This window comes from Aedes albopictus, chromosome 3 (genome assembly GCF_035046485.1).
Source record: "Aedes albopictus strain Foshan chromosome 3, AalbF5, whole genome shotgun sequence".
Lineage (NCBI taxonomy): Eukaryota > Metazoa > Arthropoda > Insecta > Diptera > Culicidae > Aedes > Aedes albopictus.
In genome coordinates this window covers 231,998,808-232,019,494 of record NC_085138.1, presented here as the reverse complement: position 1 = coordinate 232,019,494, position 20,687 = coordinate 231,998,808, and the positions used below count along the sequence as shown (strand labels likewise).

Below are 20,687 nucleotides of genomic sequence, written 5' to 3'. Positions count from 1 at the left end.
TGACACATCCTAAAGCACTCTGAAACCCTCTTAGAGCAAGTTTACCGGGGGCTACTATCTGGGCGAGTAAAATGATTGCCCACGGAGTTGTCATTTTAGTTTAGTTACTCATTTCCACACCGGTCGCTACTATATTTAGTTACCGGATTGCGTACCGGTCGTTGCCAAATACTGTTGCGGTATAAACAAAATGTTGGAAGTTAGGTAGCGTTGAACGCTCGTGTAGCGTCGAACCTTCAGGTACGTGAACGGCGACGGTATTGTTGGTAGGTAATTGTTGGAGAGATGGTAGAGGTTTATTATTAAGAAACAGGCATCGACGGAGCTAGCCTCGCTATGGCCTTCGTGGCCATGGTGGACTAGCTCCAACACAAAATATTTTGGAAACCTATTTCGGAAGAATTCCTTCTGGGATTCCCCAGGAATTCTCTCTGAGATTCTAGCATGAATTCTTATTGAGTATCCTCGAGCAATTCGTACTAGGATTTCTCCAGGAATTCCTTCCGGGATATCACCTAAAATTTCTAGTGGGATTACTTTTCGGGATTCCTCCAGGAATTCCTCCGGAGATTCCTCCAAGAGTTCCGCTGGGGATTCATTCAGGAATTTCTTCGGGGATTCTACCAGGAATTCCTTCGGGGATTCCTCACGGAATTATTCCGGGGATTCCTCCAGGAATTGCTCCTATGATTCCTCCAGAAATTCCTCCGGGGATTCCCCCAGGAATTCATCCGGGGATTCTTCCAGGAATTCCTCCGAGGGTTCCTCCGGGGATTCCCCCAAGAATTCCTTCGGGGATTCCTCAAGAAATTCCTTCGGGGATTCCTCATGAAATTCCTCCGAGGATTCCTCCAGGAATTCCTCCGGGGATCCCTCCTGGAATTCCTTCAGGGATTCTTCCGGGGATTCCCCTAGGAATTCTTCCGAGGATTTTTCCAGGAATTCCTCCGGGGATTCCTTCAGGAATTCCTCCGGGGATTCTTGGAGGAATTTCTCCGGGGATTCCTGGAGGAATTTCTCTAGGGACTCATCCAGGTGTTCCTCCAGGAAATTCCTCTGGAAAATCAAGAAATTCCTCCGGGGAACCCTACAACATTTTCTCCTTGGATTCCTCAATAAACTCCTCAAAGGGTTCTTCCAGGAATTTCTCCGGGAATTCCTCCAGGAATTCTACCGGAGATTCCTCCAGGAATTCTTCCGGGGACTCCCCCAGGAATTTCTGCAGGAATTCCTGGAGGAATACCCGAAGGAATTTCTGGAGGAATTCCCGAAGGAATTCTTGGAGGAATTCCCGAAGGGATTCCTGGAGGAATTTCCGGAGAAATTCCTGGAGGAATTCCCGGAGGAATTCCTGGAGGAAGTTGCAGGGAAGTTTCGGCTTTCTGTCCAAAAAAGCGTCCATTTTTTTACTTTATCGTCAATGAAGTTATGTAATCAACGCTTTTCTTTGACAGAAAGTCGAAATCATCGGAGGAAGAAGTCAAGCTCCACATCGAACCTTATGGAGTTCGTTACGAGTTAATAAAATACTGGCATATAAGTTGAATCTTATAATTTTTTTATGTTGTTATGCATTTCTATGACGCTCGGTGTTATTGTTGAATTTTTAATTATTTTATTATGTAAGGTTATTACTGCGTTGTTGTTTGGCTTGTGCACTAAACTTTACAAATATGTGCCGGGATGCATTAAACAGTTATGTATGTTGAGCTTTGGAAATTAATCCTTCATTCGTAAGAGCATCATTATTCCCGAGTAAACGGTTTTGTGAATCTATAACGATAAAATATGTTATTTTAATTGGTTTTGCCTATTTTTGCACAGTTACCTTTAAGTATGCTGCTACATTCAAATTTTCCACAATAGCTGTTACCAATATCGGAGACTGCGAAACCATAAGCAAAAATTTGATCGTCTTTCGATTTTTGACCGACAACTTGTACCAATCGAAGGCCCCCAGTTCCGTTACGAGGTACTCGCTCTGTGAACGATAAGGGGCGATTAGGGAGCTGAAATTTTGTTAAATGACTATTCTATTTATCCCATCAAAAGTTTAGGGTCACCACCTGAAATGTGAAAAGCTCATATTTGCTTATTCTGCTTTTTTGAATTTAGGTTTCTTCATCTTAGCATTAAATCCTCACTGAGATAGAAGTGGCAAAATAACCTATTTTATATTTTATTCCTAGTGCCGGAATTTATCTGAGGATGTCTACAGAAGAAATTATGTTACTTTCTCTTATTCATGATATTTTAAACAACGCCGCATCGATTAAGTTTCACAGATGGTAACCTCAATCGTTTGATCCATACAGTACCTTCGTTTCATAATAAGATCCAAGAAAACACATATAGAATATTTGAGCGGAAGCGAAGCAGGACACCACAACGCCCAGATACCAGTCGATCTGTAAATATCAGAGTGGCGATTGATAAGAAATAAAAAGAAATGTTCACTGAATAAATAATATTTCACCTAAGAATAATAGCAATGATTTACATAACCTTTAAAAGATTTCCGAGAAGCTAAAGCAATAATTGATTGGACAGTTACAGTGCATCCGAATTTGTGTATTTTAGGAGTATATTTATGAGATGAAGTACATCATTATAATGAAATGTGTTTCACGAAATTCAAGCTATGGTATTCAATTGCATAACATACATTTGCTAAGGTATCCGTTCTTCAACAAAAATAAAAATAAGTTATCTGAACAATACCTTTTTTCAGTAAATCAAACAAACCATACCAGAACGAAGGCAGCCAACGAGATCGACATGTTGAAGCAAAGCGATGCAATGGAAATCAGAAAGTACAAGTTGAATAAATGTTCCACTTTTCGCATGTACAGCTGGTGATGTTTGTGCATCGTGATGATTCTCTGCAACTGCTCCTCGATTTGCTGCTCCCCGTGGCCCTTCGCCATGATGTCGTCCAGCTCGTGGAGAAGCTCGACGATGGCATCTATTTGTCCGGTTGCATTAAGGAGATAAAGGATGAATGTTCCATCGGTGACCGTCGTCAGAAATGCAACATAGTAAGTGCAATTGACTTGGAACCAACTGTTGAAAGCATACGCCGACCAGGAATCGGAATGAATGGCTTCGAAACCGAAGGCAAGTACGGGCTTAGAAATGATGATGGCGTAGAATACAGGTGCCAAAGCGATGAATGCTACAATTCCAATATATCCATATACGGTCAGCGTCAGTATGATGTGATTCAGGTGGACGCTTGGCTTGAATGCTCTCTGAACAGTCTCGTACTTCATTATGTCCAATTTGAAAAACTCCATATTCATTTCGTGGACTTCAATAACCTTTTTGCGGCGTAGGATGAATGAATATATTTTTGATGCTCCCTGTAAAAAGCAACAGAACATTAGGAATGCTTTAGGACAGCCAAAGAGTAACTATAAAAAAGAAAAAATAGTGCTATTCTACGTGCATGTGGTGATTTCCCACAGGTTCATTGATTAAACGATAGTTTGTCAAATATATTGATTCAATTCTCAATTTGTCGATTAAGAACACTGTCAGAAATGAATGCTTAGTTGACTTAAAAAATACTTTGCTAAAACTTCTTTCACAAAAAACGGCAACTTTTTCGTTCAACATGGATTTTATTCGTGTTTATTTTTTTTTCTTTAAAGTGAACTGTTGAGTACATCGAGATTTGAAATACGACCAATTAAAAAAAAAGGTTTGCAAATCGGGGGCACTGTTGTCCTTCTGACTTTAGCAAGATAGAGGAGGTACGTCTCGTTCGTCTGTTTACCAAGAAGGTGCCGCTCAAACAGCGTCTATTCTGGTATCCAGCGGCTGAGCATGAAATGCACCTCCACCGGAAGCTATACCTAAGGTGACAGCCTTACTACGGAGGGTAGGAGACCTTCGGCCGACAACCTACTGTTTCCGAAACCCGAAAACCACTAAAGGAACCGAAAGTGAAAGGTTACGAACTGATGCAAAGGCAACGACTTTTAGCGTGAAACAACGCAACGGACAAGAATTGGAATTTGGAATGTATTAACCCTAGCCCAGCAGAGTAAGTTGGTACAACTAGCCAAATGGGGCATGCCGTATGAAGCTTGATGAGATCCTAGGACTGAGCGAAGTCCGTTGGCCGATCATTGGAGAATACAGATGGGCGTCGGATCGAATTCTGCCATGTTCTGGCCTACGAGGTGTACACGCTCCTCGCCACCGTGGAATTGGTCTCCTGCTCAGCGCTCACGAAGTGGGAACCTATTAACGAGAGAATAATTGTAGCCAAATCCAGAACACGTGTTCGAAACCTTACCATGATCCAATGCTGCGCGCCAATCTGCTGAATTGCAAGACAAAGAGAACTTTTACACTCAACTGAATGATCGTGGATATGATCCCAAAAGGTGATATCAAGATCCTCATGGGTGCCATCAACGCGAAGGTTGGTTTCGGCAACTCGGACTATGAACACGTCATGGGACACCATGGTCTCGGAAAAAATGAGCGAGAGCGGTGAGCTGTTTGCTCTGTTTTGTGACAATAATGACATGGCGATTGGGGGATCGCTCTTTCCTCATCGACCAGTGCACAAGTGACATGGGTTTCCCATGATGGTGTTACGAAAATCAAATCGACCACATCTGCAGCAGCCGAAAATGGAGACGGGGCCTTCTTGATGTGCTGAACAAACGTAGCGTCGACATTGCGTCCGACCATCATCTCCTGATCGGCGAGATCTGGCTGAGTTTTGCTAGGATCCATCGACAGGAGGAGAAAATCGGGCGCCGGTTCAACACACGCCGACTGGAAGACGCTGCGGATATCCCCGAAGGTGGAAGCGTAGAAGATCAATGGAGCGCCATCAAGAACGCCTTCATCGCTACCGGCGAGAATAATTTGGTTAAGCTACGCACCCGGAGAAAGCAGTGTATCACAGATGATACATGGAGGCAGATAGAGGAGCGAAGGAACGCCAAAGCCGCGATAGAGCGAGCGAAAACACGAGGAGCCAAAGCCGTAGCCCGTCAATGCTACTCGGCTCCCGAGAAAGGCTCCCGGTCATGTAGGCGGAACAACCGAGCGTGAGCGGACTCCCTAGCCGACGAAGGCGAGAGAGCCGCAAACACCGGCGACATCCATCTCCTATAGGATGTTTCAAGTCATCTTAGTGATTAGTAGTTATTGATTGAAGCGATTGACCAGTTAAAATGCTAGTTTGAGCACTTTAACCTTTTTAAAGTGTCGGCCCCGCCATCAACACCTCAGCATGATCCTCCAAGGGTTCGGCGCATTACCCGTGTCAAAATCCGAATTTTCAACTCGAACGTGAAATCTGTGCTGCTGTACGCCAGTGAAACTTGGTGTGTATCAGTGGAGAACTCTCAACGGCTGCAGATCTTCATCAATAGATGCCTGCGGTATATAATTCGTTCGTGCATGGTGGCCTTATAATTGGACCTCCAACGTGGAGCTCCATCGTCGATGTCCTAAAAAGCCGATAACGACAGAAATTCGGGAGCGAAAGTGGAGGTGGGTCGGCCACACTCTACACAGGAGCGGAAACGAAATCTGCAAGCAAGCGTTAGATTGAAACCCAGAAGGACATCGTATCAGCGGCAGACCCAGAGGCTCATGGCAGCGTAGGCTTAATAACGAAATTAGGAAAGTCGACAAAAATTTGACTTGGCCACAGTTCATGGGGATGGCGGGCAAAAGGTGATGGAATCTCATGCCTGCTGTTCAACATCGCTCTGGAAGATGTTATGCAACGAGCCGGGCTCAACATCCGATTCGCGATTTTCACGAAATCCGGTTAATTAGACTGTTTTCCGGATGACGTGGAAATTGTAGCTAGAACATCTGGAACGGCAGAATTGTACACCCGCCTTAAACGTAAAGCAGTCATTGTCGGACTCACGGTGAATGCGTCGAAAACGAGGTACATGCTGGCAGGCGGAACCGCGAATGACACGGCAAGCCGAAGCAGCAGTGTTAGACGGAGACAGTTCCGAGGTGGTGGAGAACTTCGTCTACCTCGGGTCCTTATTAACGGCAGAAAACAACGTTAGCCGCGAAATACAAAGGCGCATCATCAGTGAAAGTCGAAGTTATGGGCTCCACAAGAATCTGCGGTCGAAAAAGATTCACTCTCGCACCAAATGCACCTTGTACAAAACGCCGATAATACCGGTGATCCTCTACTGGCTCGAGACCTGGGCTATGCTCGAGGAGGATATGTATGCACAGTCCACATGCAAACGAGGAACACAAGCAGTGTTCGAGCGTTGGGTGCTTAGGATTATCTTTGGCGGTTTGCAGGAGAATGATGTGTGACGGCGAAGAATGAACCACGAGCCCACTGCACTCTACGGCAAACCTAGCATCCGGAAGATGGCATAAGATGGGAGGATATGATGTTCGGGGCATGTTTTGAAAATGCCGGACAACAACCCTGCAAAGCTGGTGTTCACAAGAGATCGGGATGGTACAAGAAGACCTGGAGGGCTACGTGCAAGGTGGGCGGCCCAGGTACAGAACTATCTGACAAGTGTGGGACGCAACTGAGGATGGAGAACTGCAGCCACGATCCGAGTGTTGTGGAGAAGCATTGTTGATTCAGTTAAATGCAATGTAGTGCTAAATAAATGAAATGCATGAAGAACAAAGCCTGCTTGACAAAATACTGGACAACTCTGCAGAAAAGAATGATGCTAATCCCAGAGTGAATCTCAGGCGGAAGTTTCACACGTGGACGCAATGTCAACACCGTCGCCCGCTGAACGATCTACTTCAACTGTGCAAGCACCAAAAAGGCTGGTTCCTACACAGGAACGGATGCGGACTCAGCTTGCGGATACCAATCAAGAACTATTGCTTGCCATCGGGCGAGACTAACGAGGTTTGTTTTACAATAAGTTATTGAATACGACTTCAAAATAAAGATTGGTGAGCAGATCCGATCGAAGGAGCATCGAGATGACATGCAACAATCCCTGAAAGACTTGGGTTAGAAGATTCCGGAGGCAAAGTCGATCCTCAAGTGTTTGAACTATCTTAAGAAAGCAGTGAACTGTCGAGGATTTGAGATCAGCAGAAGCGGTAAGTATCTCCGTCTCATATCCAAACGAGTGAATTCATCCGAGGACAGAGATGCGACATTTTAAGACCGTTCCCGCTAAGTTGATCAAAGCACAAAACGGCAAGCATTCACAACATCAGGATGGTCGTTTATATTTTGCAGCTATTTAGATGCTGGAGGAAATCTTATCAATTATAGGTCCACGAGAAGTTTCCTTCGTGACTCTAGACGATAAGGCTCAAGTTGCGCTCGGTTATACAGCAGCTACAACACAGTCGCCGATGGTTATGCATGTGCACTATTATGGAGTGTCCATACCGGATCATGATTTTGTTATGGCAAAACAGAATAAGTTGATACCATCGGTCTACGCTGCTGTTAAAATTCTACCGGATGCCATGGGAAAACCGGAAGCAGTCGGTTACATTGGTCCAACTTATGTTGCTAACAGGTCAGTCAAGCACTGCTCTTGTGCAGCAATTTCCTATGGTTTTGCCTACACAACTCGTCGAATTACCGTAATCCGGGGTCAAATTGATCACTTTAAAACAACTTTTGCTGTTAACTTGAGTACCAATTCTAATATTGTCAAAAGAATTTCTGAAAAATCAGTCCTGAATGGTCCTCTATGAAACTACGTTGTAGAAGATAATATCAATTCAGTGTGTTCTGGATACAATTTTAATTTAACAACTTAGATAACGAGATAAAACAGTCGTACCAAAGAAAATTAATTATTCCAAACGTGTTTTATATCTCAAGGGGGCGAACCCCCAAAGAGAAAAAATAGCTCAGAGAAAGAGAGAGCAAAGAAGTTCAAACCCTCGCCAACGAGGTTCGGAAGGCAGTCTTAAAATCAATTTCGAAGTGAACGGTCGCTCGATCGTACGTTCGCGGCGCAACTCGTCGAACCGTCCAGTTAAGTCGCGTGTGAAAATGATTCGGCGGAATTATAGTCGCCAAAACGGCGAGGCCAACGTTGGCCATCAGAGTCCGACGGTTCACGACATACGCGACACAATTATGGTTCAACAAATTTTAACATAAAGTTAAATAACATCTAGCTCACGAACATTTAAAATACCTCTTTGGGGTGAAATTGGTCAGCATACAAATAAAAATCAGTTAAAATTTTAAATTGCCATTTCCCCTTAATTTCGACCATCTGAACACGAATAGCGCGTCAAAACTCTTACAACTTGTGAATTTGACTGTTAAAAAGCTAAATTAACTTTCGATATTGACAATTAAACGCCTGAAGGTAGGCAATGTTCTATGAAATAAGCGAGTTCAGCCACATTAAATTACTTTTTAAACAAATTCTAACAGTTTAATAACTGATTCTTGCCTAGAATAGCTACATTACACCACTATAAAGGTTCCATAAAAATGATAACACAGAAACTTCGCAGATAATACTGATGGCAAACGATTGTTCAGATGAACTTTTTTCTAAAAATTCAAAAGTCCTCACTCATCTCTAGGCATCCATGAACTGAATGAGAAAAGAACTTTATGATCATAACGACGTAGGGAATCGCGCCACTTGGGCGGTGGGTTCTATATTCGTCTGTTTTCCACTATAACTCAGTCAAACTTGAACCAATTGACACAACTTTTGGAATGTGGTGAGATAGGTATAGTATCTACCCGTGTGTAACAATTCAAGTCAATTGGTTCAAAATTGACAGAGTTATAGTGGAAAACAGACGAATATAGAACCCACCGCCCAAGTGGTGCGATACCCTATATAAGTTGCTAGAATGGGGTAACAATCTAGTCCTCGATTGATCAATTTCACCCCGCTGATCAATTTGACCCCGGTTTACGGTACCTACATGTGTTTGAAGATTTTGCGACGTTGTTGGTCGGTGGGGTAAAACCAGTTCATGTAATTATTTCCGGTGGAGGTCCGGATGAGAACCCTCGATATCAAAAGGAGAATCTTCATTTTGTATATGTTCAGGGTGTCTACTCATAACTCAAAATAAATTTCACTGAGTTTTACAGGTTTTTCCAGATGAAATTTTGAAAGTTTTGAATTATAAACTTAAATAAATTATAAAACAACCCAAATTTTCTAAAAATTATAAAGGGTGACTTAGGGTATCATCGGCAGGTTTGTTCTCTTCGTCATGAGGGATTTATGCCGGCCAAATTGCCTGAAACTTGATCATATTCAGCTTGGTGGGGAAGGATTTGATGCCAACTCTGAGTTCGACAGGTTAAAAAAACCCATGACGAAGAGAACAAAACTGCCAAAAATACGTAAGTTCCCCTACTCTTCAAAAATTCTTTTAAGATTTCTGAGCATAATTCCTGAAATTTCTTCCAAATTTTCTTCCTGGCTCTCCGCAGGATTCTTTCACACAATATATCTGTTTGACGTTCTGATATTTCTTGCAAAGGTTTTCCGATATACTTCTAGAGATTCTCGCTGGATTCCTCCTGAAGATCCACCCAAAACTATTCAAAGTTTCTTCAAGAATGTCATTGGTTGAACCTCGTAGCCATGCGGTTAGAGTCCGGGTGGATGAGGGTTCGATTCCCGCTTCTAACGATGAAATTTTTCACGTCTTATCCGTAGCCACTCCGTGTTAAGTTTCGTTCAATCGGTACAGCCGCCGGCTGAAGCCAGTGTCCATGCCTGTTTTAGTGGTTTTCCAGGCCAGCTATCCATAAACTACTGAACTTTTCCGATATTCCTCTTATTTTCCTCGCGGAACTTCGTCCGCAGCTGCTTTCAGGTTTTCATGAGGTTTTCAGAATTCCTCCTTGGATGTCCTTAATATTTCTTCTCGGGATTACGATTACCTAGAACTTTTTTCGAGATTTCTCATTTTTTTTCTCAGGTTTTTCCTGAAGTTCATGTCGAGATTTTTTCAATAACACTTTGCGGAGTTTCTCGCAAGATTTTATTTGAATTCCCTCGAATATATCTCCATGAATTTCCTATAAGGTATTTCGTAAGTTATCTCAGGAGACATTCTGAGGAAAACCCGTAAAAGAATCCCTGCAATTACTTTGGGAGAAATCCCTAAAGGAGTATCCAGAATCACGGGATAATTTCTGGTAAAGATTCCGGGAAGAATTTTGAATAATGCATAGAATATCTGTAAAAACTCTCAGGTGGATCACAGCAAGAAATCCGGTACAACTACAAGAAACAGCCTGGCTCTGAAAGAATGCAAGAGAAGAATTCAATGAGAAATATCAGCAATAACTCCTGTGGAAATCTCAGAAGGCACTGTGGAAAAAAAAAGTTGGAGGGGTTGTATACTAGACACGACCGCAAGTCTGACGTTGAATAACGTCCGTTTATGGTTATTTTGGTTTGGTTTAGTTTGATTGTAGACGGCAATTGATAGTGGAGTTTATTATTTATCATTATTTTCGATCCGATTCATTCCTTATGAACTTTGCCGTTCAATTTGAATAGGTCGTAAATTTGCTGGGATTCCTATACAGATACGACCTATTCAAATCGAACGTCAGAACTATTTAAACCTGTGTGAAGCGCCCTGTACCGTCCAGGGGCTGCATTAAACACTACACGGAATGTGATATCTTTAATTTCATTACAGTCCGACGCAGTTTTAATAAATTATATTGAAGTATCACAAACCATCACTTATCTTATATTACAACGATTCACTTTTTCTCCTTAGTATTGTTCTAGTCTTTCCTAAAAACTTTTCAACGAATTACATTACACTTTTCACTTAATTCGTATCACCTAAGTCCTTGCTTTCGTACTAACTACAGCCTTTATTTGGACAGTATCTAGAGGTGTCCCACATGGGAGCTCAAGACTTATCCGATGTGCTGCCTGCGTTAACGTTGTCACCGAACTCTCCGACTACTGGCCCCGACTGAAGCCAAAGCCTCCGTATTTATAGCCTAAATTTCCTAGCAATACCCGAACCAGCTTGGGCGTGTCTAAAATTCCTACGATCATTCTCGTCTTGCCGAAGATGTCATGATAAATCCTAACAATGCCCGAACCAACTTGGGCGTATCCAAAACCCTACCAAATGAAAATACTAATAAGTCCAAAACCTAGACCTCTACCTATCCTACTTGTCCTCATCGTGATTAAAATCCTTCTCTTCTTGAAAACATCACGACTCTTCTATCTTGGGCGTGTCCAAAAACCATCGATGCCAAAAATGTAAAAGCTAAAAGTTAAAAACTCTATCTATCCTACTCGTTCTCGTCATGATTACCATCCCCGCCGGACTTGGGCGTGTTTGAACAGAACCTGTGAAAATCTTATCCCCAAGTCCAAATCTCCTAGCCACGCCTGACTTTGGCGTGTTTGAGCAAAACCTATTAAAATCTTAACACCGAAACCACGCCTGACTTGGGCGTATCCAAAGTCGACCCCCATCATTGCCTTCTTCGTCAACATCATCGTCATTATCATCATCATCATCATCATCATCATTCTTAGCCCCATCATCTTTCGGACTTGGTACCCAATTCTTCAAAACAAAGCAACCGCCTTGTTATTCAAATGTACCCTTGCTTGTGCACAATGAACCCTAGCCGGCCCCCGGCCGCGGATGTTGGTTGAAATTATACCCCCACATTCTTTTCTTTCAGTTTACTCGAAGTCAAAACAAATCGAGTGCAAAACAAGTCCGGCGCCGTATGCCGCCAATACGGTGTCTCAATTTCAGAACATTCCAGCTAAGGTTCACCTGAGTTCAGAACCTTACCCGGCCAATTCGGCGCCTTGATTTCGAAACAAAAATAAACAATCTTTGTTCCAGCGCGATCAATATGATGTCGCGGTTCTATATCATTCTTTCGGGTTTATTACCCATCGTTGTCCCAAGCGTAATTGAAATTGCATCACACCGACCGGACCTAACGCGGTGCAACACGATCGCACCCGGCCACCACCGGACGATGATGGGTTATAAAAACTAGGTCAGTAACGAATGGTGCGATTTTCGTTGCTTCCAATATGCCGCGCGTGAGGTAGGTAGACCCTACGATGAAAATTGAATCTAAAATCCCCCGGGCAGCTGTTGGGAATGTGGGGTGAAAATGCATTTTTGTTTCAGTTGAATTGACTTTGAATATCGGAAGGCGTGGGAATATTTAGGTCTTTGCATGTGTACCAGCCCAGCACTTGGTTCACCATTTATGGGCAGCCCAGGTACTGGTAGTCGTAACTAGTTTCTCTTTCATTAAACTATGTTGTTGCTCTCGAAATACAGTGAGTCAATTTGTAGAATAATTTCAGCGGGCCAACTGTAGTTTGCTAAACCTTTGAATTTCTTTGGATGCTAACAGGTAATTATTTTGCGAAGAAAATTTATGCAGATTTCAAATCCTCTCGCACAATTAGTTTAAATTACGTTTATTTCCATTCTCTTTACATGTCTATAAGTTTTACATTTTAAGTGATATTGATATAATCATTTCAGCTTTGGATACTTCAGACTGGTTGGACCCTTGACATTTCAATTAGAAAATATTTTGCTTTTGAAGCTCTGTTTTGCGATTTTCCTTAATAACTACTTACAACTAACCTAACTACTTCCTAACCTAATTGTTCTGGAACAGCGAGCTAATTAGCGCGTGCTCCGATAGTAGTGCTTTATCTCTAAATTTTAGAAAAACTGTTGCAATTTGTTCGTCTATTGTTTTTGTGTTTGTCAATTGGTGGACTATTGTGTTTCTTGTATCAAAAGGTACATTGAGAATCATTTTTAATGTTCTATTTTGTAGTGTTTGGAGGGATTTTCTATGGGTCATTGCAGTTGTGTGCCAGACGGGCATCGCATACTGTATTACAGGGGAAATTATTTGTTTGTATATGGCTATTTTGTTTTGGAGACATAGCTTTGACCTGCGATTTATTAGAGGATACAGGGATCTTACAATTTTATTGCACTTGGCCTTCGTTTTCTCTATGTGCGATCTAAAGAGGAGCATTCGATCTAGTGTTAGTCCGAGGTAGACGACTTCGAGGGACCATTCTATCGGGACACCATCCATATGGATTTTACAGTTCTCAGGGGGTGTTAGCCTGGGAGACCGACTGTAGGGGAAGAGTATTACCTGCGTCTTTGCTGCATTTAGTTTTATCTTCCAGCAGGAAGCGTATTGCTGGAAGGAGTTGAGACACTCTTGAAGCTTTTTGGTTGCAGCTTTTGTGTGTCTCCCCTTGACCATGATGCCCGTGTCATCGGCAAAGAGAGACAGGTAGCAGCCGTCCGGAAACTGGGGGACATCTGACGTATAGATGCTATACAAGATCGGGCCAAGCAAACTTCCCTGGGGGACCCCGGCAGGGATCTGGAAGTTGTCGGACAGTAGACCATTGAGGGACACTCGAAACTCTCGGTTTTTCAGGTAGTGCTGAATTATTTTGATAAGGTAGTTTGGGAAGTTGTACCGGTACAGTTTATACACAAGGCCGTCGTGCCACACGTTATCAAAGGCCTTCTCAACATCGAGAAGGCCCATGACGGTGGACTTAGCGACGGACTTGTTCTTTTTGATTATGTTGGCTACCCTGAACAACTGGTGAGCCGTCGAGTGCCCCTTTCGGAAACCGAACTGTTCCGGAGGCAAGATGTTATTGGTGCTCACATGGTCCTGGACACGATTTAGGATGACACGCTCAAAAAGCTTACTGAGAGCTGACAGCAAGCTAATGGGCCTATAGCTTTTGGGACTTGTGGGGTCCTTCCCGGGCTTCAGGATCGGAACTATCTTCGCCATTTTCCAGCAGGATGGGAAGTAGTTCAGATCGAGGCACTTGTTGAAGATGTTAACGATATGAGTCAGGGTGGACAAACTTAGGTTTTTAAGCACTAAGTTGAAAATCGAGTCGAAGCCGGGGGCTTTCATATTTTTAGAGCATTTCAGGGCGGCTTGGACTTCTTCAACCGAGACCTTTTTGTTTTCAGGGACGTAGCACGGGGTGTTGTTCAAGGTGGACAGAGTATTGGATACAGCTTGCTCCATTGGGCTGACCATCGTACTTCCTATCAAATGAGATTGGCTAAAATGTGTTCCTATTGCGTTTGATTTTTCTAGTGGCGAAACAAGCAGTTTATCGTTCAGTTTTAGAGGGGGGACCTGCTGTGATTTGGACTTTAACACCTTGGCAACTTTCCAGAAGGGTTTTGCATAGGGATTCATCTTGCTAATATCTTTCCCGAACCTATCGTTTTTGATTTCCTGAACTCTTGCTGCTATGATTTTGGTTAAATAACCGGCCTGATGCCTCTTGGATGGATCGCCAGTTCGTTGGAACTGGCGTCGAAAAACGTTCCTAGCTCTAATGATGCTGATGGTTTCCGAGTCAAGTGTTAGGTACCTACTTACTGTTTGAACCTTCGGGACGCATTCATCTTCCGCTGTCGTTATGGCCGCTTGCAGGTTGCCGACCGCTCGATCGACGTCCTCGACGGTATTCAGCTGCATATCCGTGATGATTCTGGAGTCGACTCGCCGCTGGAACTCCACCCAGTTGACTCGGTTGTAGTCCTTCCTCGTGCGACGGATGCCGCACTGTGCTTCGCCACCAACCCGTGTGAGGACGGGCAAGTGGTCAGAACTCAGGTCGTTAACGGTGATCGGCAGGGAGATCTCCGTGTTGGTGAGGAAGAAGTCCAGGCAAGCCGGGGAGCCCGCCGGAGACACAAATGTTGGATCATGCGGGGCATGCACAGCAAAATAGCCCAGCTGAGACTCGTCGAAGACCATGTTCCCGTTCTTGTTTCGGCGGTGGTTTCCCCAGCATTCGTGCTTGGCGTTCAAGTCGCATGCCACGACGAATTTCTTGGAGTGCCGCGTCAGCTTGACCAGATCGTTTTTAAACTGCCGCGCCTTACCTGTTTTCTCGTAGCACTGCTGGGGGCAGTACGCAGCGATCACCAGCAGCGGGCCGTTCGAAGTTCGAAGCTCGATTCCGATGGCTTCGATTACCGTTGTTTGGTAGTGCGTCTTGGTTTCGAATTTGATTGGCTGCCTAACAGCCACTGCAACTCCTCCTCCTTTACCCGTTGTTCGGTCCAGGCGTACGATGGTAAATCCCGGCAGACTAAACTTGTCTCCAGGTTTCAGGTGGGTTTCGGTTAGGGCGATGATATCTGCTTCCTCCTTTTTCGCAAAATCCAATAATTCCACGGCCTTGAGTTTGGCGGCGTGGGCATTCCAGAGTACGATTTTCGTTTCATTAGCCATGGCGGATGATGAACTCACCGAGGCAGATGATTTGGTCAGCACGTGTGCGACACTGGTGTAGTTTGGTCCACATTTCGTGGAAGATGGGCATCAGCTGCTCCGGCGTGAGCAACGGGGCCTCATCCTCCACTGGCTGGGTCTGGCTAGCTTGGGGGACCGTCCAACCGGGCGGTGGGCCGTGGCGCAGAATGTCCCGATACGATGCACCGGGGTTTGCGGGCCTCGGATCCGAGGAGCGCTGGCTTGGCTGGCCGGACTGGCGGGGGAGATCCGGAAAACTTTCTGGGTTGAACTGCGGGGCCGCCTGGCGACGACGACGGGGTTGGTTTTGGTTTACTGCTTTGCTTCGAATCTGTTTGTACTCTTCGCGCTTGGCACACGCCCGGTCGGTGGCACGGTGATTTTCGCCGCAATTTACGCACTTGTATTCGGCAACTTCCTCGATGGGACAGTCCTTGGTTTCGTGTTGGAGTGTGCAAGCGGCACACCGTGGCTTCACTCGGCAGTTTCTTGCTCCATGTCCGTATTGCAGGCACCGCATGCACTGGGTAACGTCCCGATTTGCTCCGCGGTAGGCCTCCCAGGAAACGATCATGTCGAGGACGACCCTAGCCGCCTTCAGGGCGCCGAGGGTGACAGATCCTTTCTGAAAATGCACCAGGTACAAACAGTCCCTGTACACTTTCGATTTGTCGTGACGCGACATGGGGAACACGGCTACGGGTTTGAGCTTGTAGCGTTGTTCCAAATCGGCTTTGATTTCGTCCGGTTTCTTGTTGGGCAACCCACGGATCACCGCCTTGAACGGCTTCTCCGACGGAATATCGAAGGTGTAGAATTCCGCCTTGGACTTCTCCAGGTACGTTTTGGCCTTCAGGTAATCCTTCATAGAGCTGATGACCACCTTGATGCCAACGCGGCACAGCTTGTAGGCCGCATTAACCTTGATCGCCTTCATTGTTGCTTGCAGCCTGCCCAGGTCGACTGATTTTACCATCAGCGGGGGCACCTTCGGGGCCGCAGTGCGCTGTTGCTGCGTCGCTTGTTGCTGCTGATGCCGCAGCTCGTCGTCGTCCTCGTTGTCGTCACCAATGGCTTCGCCAAAGTCGCCCAGGTCACTTTCATTCACTGCCGTGCCACCCGTGCTGTAGGGGTTTTTCGACAATATGGTTGCCACGATTGATTGCTCGTCATCATCGCGGTACTTTTTCTTCCGCCCCAGGTCTGGGGTGCTAGCGGTAGTGTCGGCCGACTCGCCTACCGTCTGACCTTTGCGCCGACGCGTCATCGCGGCGACCGTGGAACACGATTTCGAACGCGAACACGATTCCGATTTCGATTTCGATTGTGGTACTTTTACGCTTCCGATTTTGCTAACACGTCTATCACGATTGAAAGTCAAACTTGGAATCGATGATGAAAATGTCTCTCGCACAATCTGCTTTTGCAGGTTTATATATAGAAATTTAGAATGGACGCGACAAGACTTGTTCCGCGTAGTAGTTGGTTTTAAAATGTTTCCATAAACGAATTTTTCAAAACCATTTAAAAATCTTTACCTATAACAGAATTGTCTTGGTAACCATTCATTTTATAAGAATTTAAACAGATGCAATCCTACAGATCATTCAAAAATGCAAATCATTAAGCTTTTGCTAATTGGTGGACTGAAATTACCAATATGTATTTATATAACTAAGAATTTCAAGGTATCATACAGTTTTCTTGTAGATTGTGTAACAAAAATGGTCAAAGAAATGTTTAATTTTTGCGAACACAACACACATTGATATTTGGCTGGGAAATATAAAGGATGCTACAACAATCTAATATATTTCCACTATTCCGCTTGCAAAGTTTATGCTACGGTTTTAGGACTTAGTCGGTTTTGACATATTTGTGACCCGACGCGTCGTCTAAGAAAATTATTCGATTCACTCTTGTGAGGAACATTTTTGAAGCCCTTAGAAGGGCTGTTTAATTTTATTTGTTGTACAATAATTGTTCAATTGTTGCATGAGGTGAAAATCGGTAGCTATGCCAACCAAATCCAGAACGGCATCGGTGGCGTTGATTCCGATGGGGGGTTTTGCGATGGCGATGCTGCGCAAACTCGGGGCAAAAGAAAGTCCTCGTTGTTGCCGCGCACCAGTTTGAACTGGCTGATTGCTCCACTGGCGCCGCGTACAACGATACGAAGGAGAGCGTAACAGCCGACAACCACCGTGCTCGGCTTGCCAAAGCATACTGATGGAAAACGCAAACGGAGAAACTGGCTAGCTCTCCTTCTATGTGATCCCCTCGACGGGTCAAGAAAGAATAATGGAAGATGAGAAGAAGCAGTTTGCTTTTATACGGCACAATGGCCTGGCTTCCCCTCTCGAACGTGATTGGTTAAATGTGAGGGGAGTAAAATTCAACGATGCCATACAAATTTATCTGCAATAATTCATTATAGCGGAGTATTAAAATATACTAAAATGATTATTATTAGTCATTTCCAAATCAGTATGTAGGCTTAGGATTAACCAATATTATAATGTTTAGTAAGGAATGACAGTATATAGTACAAAAGTCATGTATTTTCGACCAAAACTTTCTTAAGATTACAGATATTTGAAATTCTAAAATTGTTATTGAAATTTAGCAACGCTGGTTAACATTTTCATTTTCCAGCAAACCTGCCATTCTTCAAAGTTGAAGAAATTTTAAGCAGATTTATTATGCGTGCATAAGTTTAGGCTTTTGTCACCGTATCTTGAATTTAGAATAGATTCGACATCAAGCGGTTAAAATATTCCCAGTTGTTGCCATGCCCCATTCGCTACCGCACGGGGAAAATGCTAATAAGCCACCGCCGCTGCTGCTAAGTTGCTGGCGGTGCTTGTACCGCGCTCGGCGGTGCTCTCGAAGTAGGTTTCAAGATGTTTGCACTTGCGTTTCTTCAGTTTCTGATGGAATTCGAATCAACTCTTTCGTGGAATTTAAAATTGTAGCCCTAATAATGGCTGTTTAATTTTGATTTCACAAAACCAAACCGCGTTGCTGCCGTGTCGTCGGCGCCCATCCGCTTCCGAACTGGGGAAATGATAAATTATTCCACCACCGCCGCTGCTGCTGCGTCCGTCCGTCTACCGCGGTCGACAGCGTGAAAATGTGCTGTGAGAATGCTGAGCGAAAATGCGACCCAGCTGTGCTCCTCCGTTCTCATCCGGTAAACGACTCCGTTCGAGCAGCCGCGCGCGAAGACGCACCGCACCGACCACCGCGCTCGGCTTGCCAAAGAACACTAAATGAAAATGCAAACGGAGCAAACTGAACAGCTCTCTGCCGATGCGTTCCCCGTGAGGTGTTGATGAAGAATGAAGGAAGAGGGGAAGAAGAAATAGCTTTTATACTGCCAGGCGCACGACGGAAAAGCCCAAAGCTGCGCTCGAACGTGATTGGCTGGATAAAACATGGGTTCACTTTTCCTAAATTTTCAATAGTTCGCTGTTGAAAATCAATAGTTGTTATTAATTGACATAATTGCTGGAAATATTTGCGTCTGATCGGTGCTAAAATTTTTAAAATCCGTTCATAAATGACTGAGTTATTAGCGTTCAAAAGCTGACCACTTTTCGTGACGCGGCCGATTTTTGGTTTTTCTGAAGTTACACCCCTATATGTTGCCGAAGGACGTTATTCAACGTCAAAACTTAGGAGAAAATCCAGGGTAAATTAGGAAAAACTCTGAGAGACATCTTATGACCAACATCGGAAGGAATCTTCTGAGAGAAGTTCCAGGAGATACTCCGCGAAAAATCTCAGGTAAAACTTCAAAATAAACCTCGCGAAAACTTTTAACAAATTCCTGTAGGAGACTAGGAAGAACATCTCGAAGAAAGCCCAAAGCAATGGTTTGAAGATATCACAGGAAACAAATGAAAGAAATCTTTTGAGGAACTCTTGCACTAAATTCGTGAAAACTCCTTCAGAAACCCTTGGAGGAACTTTAGTAGAAACCCCAGGAATAACTCCTTTAGCAACTCTGAAAGACATTCTGTGAAGATCTTCTGGGGAAGTCCCAAGAAGAACACCGGAAGGAATCGGGTAAAATTTCCGTGAGGAGTGCCGAAAGAAATTCCACGATTTATCCCGACAGATATTCTTATAGAGTGTTCGGGATAAATTCTGGTGGAAATCCTACGAAGATTTCATTCAGCAAAACACTGAAGGAACTCTGGGAAGAAATAGCATCCCCGTGAAAAACTCCAGGAGAAATCGGTTGGAATTCAGGAATCCTGGAAGGAACCCGGAAGTATACCTTTCCGGAAAAAAAAATCAAAAAGGAATACCAAGAAAAATAGCGTCAAAAATGCGGAAGGAATTTTATAAGTAATCCTGGGAGACATTCCAGGAGGTATTTTTAAAGAAGTTCCAGAAAGAAATTCTGACGGAATTTCTGGAAAAAATCCTTGTAGCGAAATTTCTATATGGATTTTTACTACCAGGTTCATACGACCCAAAGTTTTTTTTCATCGGAGTAAAATTTCCATGAGTACTCCAGAAATTCCCTGAGTATTCCAGGTTTTTCCCTGTTAAATAAAATTCCCTGAGTATTCCCGGTTTTCCAGGTTTTTCCAGGTAGTAGACACCCTGATGTTACACAGCAAATAATTTTGTAGGTAATATCCAGGTACGTAATTTCTGACGATGTAACCAATTTTTAACGAAATTTCACTCGGTTACATCGTTACAAATGCATTAAACGACCAAACAAATTTAGATCAAATCACTTTCGCGTTAATATTATAATTCACCTGTAACACCCTCCTCGTAACTCACCTGAGTGGAAAACCCAAAGGTTGTCACACAGGACAGTGCCTTTTCGATGTCATGCCGGTAGTAGTGTGTCGAAGTGACCACCAGATAAATGTATATAAAAAGCGAACTAACGCCCCACAAGTACCGAAAGTTGCAAAAATTAAACACACGATTGAACAAATTCACTCCCATAAAAGAGCTGAAATACTCGAGCCGATCAATCACATTCGTGTAGGCGATTTCCGCTCCCTTGTAATCGAGACGGAATATGCGATATCTCTGCAGTCTGTTGACTAGATCCATTTTTGACTGAAGGTAAACGAAAAACTTGGTTAAAACTGAAACATTTGCTAGAGAATTCCGAGTTTTATATTGACCTTATTTCGTTTGAAATTTCACCGCATACAAGCGGTGAAAGCGAGAAGTTAATATTTATGTAAAATTTATTAATTTTATCAGAATTGCCAAGCACTGCATCAAAGACATATTTAGAGTCAATTATTCATCCCACTGTCGAAGGCAGTGTGCTCGATTTTCTTTACTGTTCACGATTCTTTTGATCCCAAATTCACGATCAAGGCTAAGAAACCCGTTGCTATTT

At 43.9% G+C, this 20,687-nt stretch overlaps 1 protein-coding gene across 1 annotated transcript; it reads right to left on the bottom strand.

Moving 5' to 3' along the window:
* Positions 1-1,557: 1,557 nt before the first annotated feature.
* On the bottom strand, positions 1,558-20,401 carry LOC115256995 (uncharacterized). The gene is made up of 5 exons (XM_062856174.1): positions 20,108-20,401; positions 2,751-3,362; positions 2,319-2,408; positions 1,829-1,981; positions 1,558-1,773 (listed from the first exon to the last, which is right to left on the bottom strand). Exons 1-5 carry the CDS (start codon positions 20,387-20,389, stop codon positions 1,720-1,722), a joined length of 1,191 nt encoding a protein of 396 aa, XP_062712158.1. The 5' UTR covers positions 20,390-20,401; the 3' UTR covers positions 1,558-1,719.
* Between the last annotated feature and the right edge of the window lie 286 nt (positions 20,402-20,687).

Coding starts and splice junctions, on each gene's coding strand:
- LOC115256995 (XM_062856174.1), bottom strand. CDS start 20,389: ATGGATCTAGTCAACAGACTGCAGAGATATCGCATATTCCGTCTCGAT. Junction 1,982..2,318: donor GATCTTATTATGAAACGAAG/GTACTGTATGGA, acceptor TATCGTTCACAG/AGCGAGTACCTCGTAACGGA. Junction 1,774..1,828: donor ATGTAGCAGCATACTTAAAG/GTAACTGTGCAA, acceptor TTATCGTTATAG/ATTCACAAAACCGTTTACTC.